Source organism: Pteropus alecto, unplaced genomic scaffold (assembly GCF_000325575.1).
Source record: "Pteropus alecto unplaced genomic scaffold, ASM32557v1 scaffold17, whole genome shotgun sequence".
Lineage (NCBI taxonomy): Eukaryota > Metazoa > Chordata > Mammalia > Chiroptera > Pteropodidae > Pteropus > Pteropus alecto.
The window spans coordinates 3,346,807-3,355,969 of NW_006440645.1; the positions used below are offsets into that span (position 1 = coordinate 3,346,807).

The window sequence follows — 9,163 nt, forward strand, 5'->3', positions numbered from 1 at the left end:
CCAGGAAAATGCACGTCCCTTGATCAGATCTGCTCCTTCAGACATCACCTGGCTCCGAGCTGGGAAAAGGGTTGCAGCCTTCGGCGGCCCATGCTTGTGTGAACGAGAAATAAATCTTTGTGGCTATAAACCAGTAAGAGTTTATTTCTATACTTACACATTTGCCAATAAACTACAACCTGAATAAAAATAATAGACTGATAAGTAATCAAACGCTCTACTCCCCACGGGGACGCATGGCCACAGTAAGGCTGGTATTTAAAACCTCCTAGGACCAAATGCTCATAATTTTACTTTAGTTTAAACTTTTACCCTAATAAAAGACAAATATGTACTTTACTGGAAGGTAACCCATTGAAAGATGGATCCACAAGTTATTTAACTGATATTTTTATAGAATTATCGAAGAAAATCACTAGACAGTTGTAGCTTACGATTCTATAAGAGACAGATTCTAGAAAATATCGTAGAAATACCGCTTGTATAAACCCGATAAGAAGAAACCAGCAGAATGAGAGAAAACTATTTCTAATTTGGGGCAAAGTGAAAAATCCTTCTGCCGTTCCTTTTGCCGTTCGATGGGTTGGCACCACCACCATCTGCATTCTGCGTTAACGCTATTCGATAAGTCTGCGGATCCAGGACGAAGATGGAGAAAGTCCCGTCCTGCTCAGAAACACCGCAGTCGGAGCTCTCTTTGGAGCCAAACCGAAACGTCGTGTCGCCAGGGAAGACTCCGGGAAAAACGGCCTAAGACCTGTCCTCGCAGGAGACACCGCGGGGAGAGCAAAGGACACGCAATAAAAGAGCTTTCCCGGCAGTGGGGGCCCAAACCGACTCGGCACTGGGGCGGAGCTGTGTGGATGCCACGAGCCCAGCCCAGGGCCCAGGGCCCAGGGCCCTCTCAGCTTTAGACCGTCCCAGAGCCTGACCTCCCTAATGAGGTGGACGATGACTCAACTGTTCTTCCATCTGGTCCTTTTCCTTAGAACACCAAGCCACCTTTTCATTCACGCCGATGATATTTTGCAAAAATTCCCAGAGAAGTTACATCTGGAAAAATACCCTCAAGAACATGAGATGTCACACTCTGTCCCCGAAATGTCCAAAGAACTCAGTTCCAAATTTAAGTGACAAAATTCTGTATTTAAACGAATAGTTTCCTATCACAAAAGACCAGAAACTTTTGGAAGCCTGCGAAACACTGGGATCAAATATCTTTTCGAATATTACATGTACATTTTTCCTTCACCGTAGCAAAATGAACATGTAATAAGAATCACCCATTTCTCCTAGAACTTAAAGATTATTTGGGTTTTAAGCCACATCATTCACATCGAATTTAAATTTTAAGCCTCATCGAATTTAGAATTTTCTGATTGAGGTCGAAGTAGTTTTTAGAAGTTCACCCGATTATTCTGAACTGTGTGCCTGCAGGAACAACTGTTCGCTTACGAGATCCTTCTTCGATAATTCAGATACTTAAAGCATCGTTTCCAAAGCAAATTTTCCAAAACCAAATAAGTTGCAGAACTAGAAATCTAATCGAGTCTCCAAAAAGGAGTTGCGATCCTCTGCCAAAACAGACCTCAAATTTTTAATCCCTCGTCCAAAAAAAAAATTGGACCCAGTATCGACGTTTTCCACCAAGAAAGCCACATAGCCACAAATGGTTCTCATTTACTCCACTCTTGGGACATACGGCTCAAATAAAAAATTTCCTGATGCCCCAAACTTCAGAGGCCATTTGGACTGCGAGCGACTCCTAACGGGATGCAGGAAACACTGCGGCCTCCTCTGACCAGCTCGGTGTCTCTGGAGCAGGATCCTCCGGAGATCGTCCTCATCGATCCGAGGCCCGACCACAGTCCGCCATGCGACCCAAGCATTGTGCTCTCTGCCCCCAGGGTCAGCTGTGATGTCTGAACCCTGAGCAATCCGCTACTCCGGCTACTGTGCAGGTACGAGAAATGGTACCTTGAGGGAGCTCACAGAGACCACGGTGTGCTCGGTGCGGGATCACGGCCACCGAGAGCGCCACCCCTCTCCTAGCGAAGGGCTAGACACTCCGGTGCTGGCTTCCGCCCCAAGCCTCTGGCAGCGCCTCCCAGCAGACGGAGATTCCACTTGAATTTGAATGAGAAACTTCACTGAGCCTCTAACTCATTTATGGCGCCTGTCCTCATGCTCCCTTAGGTCAGACAATCAAACAATAATCTCTTAAAGCATCAAAGATGCATCCGTTGTCTTCTGTAGATGCCTATTTTCTTTCGAAGAAAGAAACACAGTTGATATGGAGGAAGAAAAGTATGGCACGGAGCGTGCTGAATGAACGTCATCTGCTTAAGTCTTAAGCACTGTGGTCACTAAAAAGGAGAGACGTGTAGGAGGCTGCCATATAATGAATTAAAAAAAAAAAAAAAAGCAGAGAGGACCCAATGTGGTTGATCAAAGATGGAAACGAACACTTCCTGACACAGTATCCCGCTCTCTAAGGGGGTCATCACAAGCGAAACGCACAAAGAAAACTCATAAACTAGGGCAACCTGAGGGAGCCTGAGGGAAACTCAGAGCTCAGCACTCGACACCCAGAAAGTCTGGGGCAGTGGACAGAGCAGTTGACGCTCCAGAAACAACAGCCAACAGGAAGACACTTCTCAAACTAGAGGAACTTGAGAAAAGCCGGAATTCGTGACTTGTGCCTGAGGAGGAAAGAATCGAGTTTAAATATAATAATATTCTCTGAGACACAAAAATAAAGAACCCACAAAACGGAGGGCCAAAGCAAACGCCACAGCGCTCTAGGCAGATCTGATACCAGTAACGTTTACAAAGAAACACTTAAACTGAGTCTGTGAATTCAAATTATGACATAACTCAAGAGCCTGTGAGATGAGCAGGCCTCAGGAAGCGACAAAAATACGAAGTACTTGAAAAAATGAATGTCTACACATTAAAAAAGAAGATCAGTGTAAATCCGTGGTTGGAGCAGTCATTTCATGAGGAACCTGAAGAGCAGCTTGAATGTATCTGGCTGCCAAAAAATCCTATTTTCCATCCCAACCCAGCCCTTTGGAAAGAGTCAGCTTTCATTCACCCTGACCAAACGAGACAGTAACCCCACTGGTTACCCAATACTGAAACAATTTGGATAGCTAGTAACATCAGGAAATGGAATATTCTAGATGACTGTGTTTTCTGGTTACTTTAAAACCTAACTATGCATTTTCCCTCATGCCACTGTTGGTTTTATACTTGAAATTGAGTTGAGATCGGCATAACCCTCCGTAAACATCAAACTCGCAGAGGTTTAATGAATAAAGGACACGATGTGAGTGAAGCTTCCAGCGCAGGGCACACGGTAAATAACCCAGGAAATGTAAGTCCGCTCCCTTACGCTCTTAAACCTCTGGCTCCTGCCAAGAAGAGTTCTGCCTCCCCTTCTGCCCTTTAGGGCCCAGGAGCTGGGTTTCACACGTGACCAGCCAATTTCCCCGATGAGAGATCACATTTCTTTTATTCCCTTAATCATCCGTTCAATGAGTTTTAATTATAGGGCCCCCTCTAAGAACGTCTGGCCTTAACTTTTTCTCTTCTCCCCTAACGGCCACTGAGGGATCACCTAAGCCCAGGCCACAGTGTGTCTCAGAGCCTGATGTTATGCACACTATCCTGGGGTATGGGGATACAGAGTTCAAAGCACAACTAGGATGGTAACTCTCATGTGACAATTTGACGAGGCCGCAGGGAGCCCAGGTAGCTGTTGCAGGATTACAGAGGGTGTTTCCGTGAGGGTGTTTGTGCATGAGATTAATGTTTAAACAGATGCCTGGGGTACAGCCGTGTGGTGGGCCTTGTCCAAACAGGTGAAGGCAAAAACAGAATGAAGTGTGACCCTGAGTAGGTGAGGATTCTCCTGCCTGATGGCCTTCCAGCTGGAACATCTGTTTTTCTGGCCTGACAACGTTTGAAGAGGGCCATTAGCTTTTCCTGGTTCCATAGCCACCTGCAGTTTTGGGACTTGCCAGCCTCCAAACTGCATTAGCCAATCCCCTGTGATAAATCTCTCTGGGTGTCTCTCTGTCTCTAGGCAGGTAGGCAGGCAGACAGACAGAGAGACATCCTACTGGTTCTGTTTCTCTGGGGAACCCTGACTAATACACTACCCTCCAGAAGCTCAAAGTTCAGCTGTGGGAATGTACCCCAGTAAACTTTCTCCACAAAGCCGCTCCCAAATCATAACACTAGAATATTGCACTAGGAGCCAAGTAAACCATCAAATTAAAAAACTATCAATAAACAGTCACAGGATGAATTAAAAGTGCCTGACACATAGACCTGCCAAAGACAATATCAGGCCACGTAAGCCATCCCCTCGAGAACTCTCACAGAGCGAGCGATCTGGTGTCACTTTATCGCAAGGCTTGCCCTGGCCTGCGTAGGCCACCGAGATACGATGTCTCTGCTTTGATGAGTTGGTCACTGCTTTTGAAGCAGGTCATCAGGGAACCGAAGTCAAAACAGAGAGTACGGTTAGAAGTTAGTTCACTCCCCTCACGGAGCACAGCGCCAGCGGGAAGCGAAGGACCCACCTGGATGGCAGCCAAGTTCTTCTGCTCCTGCGACGGGGCCTCGTGGACGAAGCGCAGCCAGTTGGAGTGTCGTGGGTTGGTGGCATCCAGAATGTACAGCACTTCCCCTTCGCTGCCACGGACCTGGAAGGCAAAGGGCTCTGAGTCCACCCGCGAAGGCAGGACCTGCCGCGCGAATGACGTCGAGGTTAGACACGGCGTTTTTCTGTAAGCATAGACCTTTCTTCTTAAGGGGTGTTGAGTAGACACCCCTTCTTCCCTGAAAACACACGTACAGAGCCGACTGTTCCATTTGGCAGATGTGTCGATGACTCACAATTGCCATCGACTCTCAAACATTCTGTGTTGACAGCCCTTTTCTGGTCAAGATTATTTCTGTGTAGGTAAATCTTAACACATATGTGTCACGTCTATAGTCGTTCAGAGGAAAACCCTAATTGCAGCCCGTCCATGCTCTTTTTCCCACTGAAGATGCTGGTACTGTCTGGTGCCCCAGTGGGGGAGGGGGGTGGAGCCAGAACAACCTTTTCGATCTACTCCCCCACCTGCTCGCTAAAGTGTTTCCACGTGAGAATCTGCTGGCCCAGGCAGTGGAATCGGACATCCATCGGGCCGTAACTTCACACGTGTACCTAGTGGATGAATATAACGACTTCTGTCTTGCCCCTTCTCGGCCTGCCCGTGGCTTGCTGAGAAGGACAGTGGGATCTCAGTCTTGGTTTCATGCCCTGGGCCCTCGTGGTCAGATCTACTCAACCCCCAACTGGAGGGAGGGGACACCGCTGAAGGAGCAGGCGGTGCTTCAGACCCGGCTTCTCCAAACCCCTGCCTGGCACGGCACCGGGCACCTGCTCCGTTTAATGGAACATCTGCCAGTCTGCACCCAATACTCGTTTCGTGTCGATATTCAACTTGAACCCAGGAAGGCAATGACTGGTTAGCTCTCCAGATCTCCAACGCCAGTATCGCAAAGGTAAAGACTATAAATGCACCTTGCAGACCTGGGGTACGGGAAAAACAAATTTCAGATTTCCAAAATTTTATTTTATAAAATAAAGCACGACCGGCCCCATAAGGTATCTATTTTCATGAAATATCTGGACAATCATGCGTTCACTCAACAAATATCTCAGGGTTCAGGATCAAAATAAAATCAGCAGTGACTTATAGTCTATACTACTCATCTTCAGTCTGGAAAAAGGGACAGATCCATGGTCACGCATTGTCCTGGACATGTGAAAAGTGATGTCAGTAGCATTTGCCAGAGACTAGAACCTGCCGAGTGCCTATACAGTGATAACTGCCATCTAATATAAAGCGGCAGAGTCACAGCAATGTGAATGGCTACATCGATGCGTGATGGTTTTCATCGTCACATGAGGGTTTCTTTTGCTTTCCCACCGTAGCTGACATTTTTTGTGGAACTGGCTTAGGAAGCCTGTGCAGATCAGACAAAGTTTGGAACTGAGGCGGTCTGACTGCATCACAGGCCCAGGCGTGCAGAAGAGATTCTCAGTAGACAGTAACCAATACACGTCGTTTCCACAAAAATTCAAATACAAGAAGATGGTATTTGGAAGGCAAGAGTTTTCCACATAAGAAATAGGAACCAAAAAATACACTTTGGCGGCAAAGGTTAGTTAGTTGCTGGAACACGTTGCTCAGAGGAATTCTGAATCTTCTTTATTCGCGAGACTTTAAAAATGTTCCACTTATTACCTCGGGGTTCGGTATCATAATAAAACAGATAAATGGAGACTTAATAATAGCCATCTGTCTGGCGTTTTTGGATGTGGTCTCTCTGGAGAGAGAAAGGGTGGGTTAGGTTATCTCTGGGCGTCTCTTCCAGACATTTCCGTGAGGAGGATGCTGAGGTCAGGGTAGGGAGATACCAGGCCTGCGAGCAGATAATCCGACAGCTTCAGCGAAATGCTGTAGTCGGGGAGGCGACCAGCCACCTGCACATGGAGAAAACAGGCACCGGCCAAGGCTGTGCAGGAACTTGAAAGGCATTTGGGGAAAAGTGTTCGGAATAAAATAAACGGGCAGCGGCTCTGTTCATGGACAAAAGACTTTAAAAAAAAAAAATTAACGCACAGTATATCACTGCCGGCAGCAGTGCTGTCATGAGAACACAGCATGCAAATCGGGACGTGTGAGAGGTGACAGATGCCGTGAGAGTTTTAGTATAAGATGGCGCACGTCTCCTAAGCCGGAACAAGGTGTGAGAAGGTAACAGGCAACCAGAAAGTGCACAGGTCTCCTGGGCAGGACAGGAGAGCGAGGCACAGACACTGAGCCATCGAAACGGCTGGGGCTGCAGGGCCTGGGGAGAAGCGGGAACACGCAGGGAACAAACACGCGTGCCCCGGTCAACCGTGGCTGCCACGACACGTCACAGAGAAACCTCCGTCGCGTTTCACATCTCTGGAGAAAGACTTCCCAGTGTCAGACACACCGGAGACCCCCTGTCCTTGACACTGGGTAGCGAGTGCCGGCTTCGGCGGGCTCGGCTGGGCAGGGGAAGGGATGCCATCCGCTCCCACCGAGGGGCTCCGCGGGTTAACCCGTCACCGTCTTCCCCGATGGCAGGTCCCGGGGACATAGAAACAGTTTGTGACTGTGGCTGTCGGGAAACCCGAACGTGCATCGTGACTTTATTTACTCTCCCTGAAGGATAACTGGCCTCTGCGGAGAGCTGGAGAGCCCCTTCCTCTGCCTCAGCCCTGTTGCTGGACGGTTTGAAGGTAAATGAAAGGGAAGAAATGGAAATAGGTAATCGATACAAATGTTCTTAAATGTAAACATTTTCCTCATTAAATTGGATGGACAGAGAGACAGAGAAGTTTGTTTCATATTTGGATGTTAAGTTCACCAGAGAAGGGTATACGCTGTTACTTTGTTATTTTCCTTCCATTATTTCGAAGGCCTGAGCAATCTTTCACTCACTACCTACAGGCCATTGGGGTTCCCAGGGCAAAGCCAATCCACCGGATTTGTCCCCAGACATGGCGAAATGTACCCCACAGAATTTTATTTAACATACGGTAAAACTGAATGGTAGGGAAATATAGTCAGTTCCAAAAAATGTAGCAGTGATGCCCATAATGAGAAGTCACAATATGTTATGTTGCATGATCTACTTATTAAAGAAAATATGTTTCCCTTTCTGCCAACAAAGCTTTTCAAAGAAAGTAGTTTTAATCACCTTTTAACTAAGACTTAGAGTATAGATGTGTTTAGAGAATAAATCATCATATTTTCATATTTAAACTACAGGCATTCTTTCTGCAACTGTTTTTAACTGACTTGAGGCCAGATGCCCAGGCTCGGTGTGTGATTAACCAGACTCCGGAATATCTTCAGGAGCACAGCAACTCCAGTAAGTGATTCTCACAGCTTGGCGCTGTCAGATTTAAACCAGAGAGAGGCACACTTTCAGAAAACAGCAAGGACCAGCCCTCGGAACTGTTGGGACCTGTGTTTTCTAAGCGAAGGGCGTGGTTTATTCCTGTTGATTTTTCAAAGGATTCTGTCTAAAATTCTTGTTGCTTTGCTGCTTACAAACACACACACACACACACACACACACACCACGAGCATGTCTGCCTTATCTCCCCCCATACTCCGTAATAATTCCGACCCATAGATTCGCCCATCTTCAGAGGGGAAGGCAGACGAGAGAAGACGGGTTTTTACAGATTCCTGTCTCTTTACTGAATAGCGACCACTACATAATACACACGAAGTCAAATAACTTTAAAAGGCTGATGAGGAAACAGTCTCTTTCTCATTACAAACAATTAGTGCCCTAAGCGTCTCAAGCTGCAAGGACCCCAGGACTACACTCTGGAGTGGCTAAAATGCTGCACTAGAATCGAAAAGCCAGAGGTCACCCCAGCCCTGACTGCACCAATTTGGGTGACCTGTGTCCTCTCCCTGAGCTTGGCCCCGGTCTCCTGACCTCTCCCATGGGGATGAGGGTCTCTGCCCCATGACCTCGCAGAAACCGTGCAAGCATCAGATGGAATAAGATGACATTTCTTTATGTTGCGATCTGTCTGACAGAAAGTGTCCACCATGTCCTCCGTGGCTCCTGCTGTTTCGGCTTTGTGCCCTGGGTGCTGCTCCTTGAACGGACCTAAAATCTGGGGAAACCGGGGCTCCCAGTGGCCACCAGGCTCCCGAAAGACAAACACCGCTTCCAGCGGCACGGCTGGGAACACACGCACCATTTGTCCACCACGTCGACTCTTTCAAGGAACAAACATGAAGGCTACCCTAAACACCACTATTCAAATCCAGACCCAGATGCAGACAGCCTCTGCTGGAACAGCTGCTGCTGGGGACAGGCGCCCCGACAAGGCAGGGGCCAATCCAGGGCCATTCCAGCTGAACAGACACTGTCCCTTCTGCCAAACTCAAACATGTTGCTCTGTGAGAATGCCATCAACTCCAGCTCTGTCCTCTTAAGTAGTTTTAATTTCTATTCCACCGATAGCCCTTCAAATTTCTATAAGAGTCACGACATGAAATCTTTTGAGAGTTGATCATATATATATATAAAGCAA

The 9,163-nt window shown here is 47.4% G+C and overlaps 1 protein-coding gene across 1 annotated transcript in view; it reads right to left on the reverse strand.

The window, feature by feature from the left end:
* PRDM5 (PR/SET domain 5) overlaps positions 1 to 9,163 on the reverse strand; it is a 100,397-nt gene that overhangs the window by 69,229 nt on the left and 22,005 nt on the right. The window contains exon 3 of the mRNA XM_025050902.1: positions 4,593 to 4,715. Coding sequence (XP_024906670.1) covers positions 4,593 to 4,715 — 123 coding nt within the window. The remainder of the gene's footprint in view (positions 1 to 4,592; positions 4,716 to 9,163) is intronic.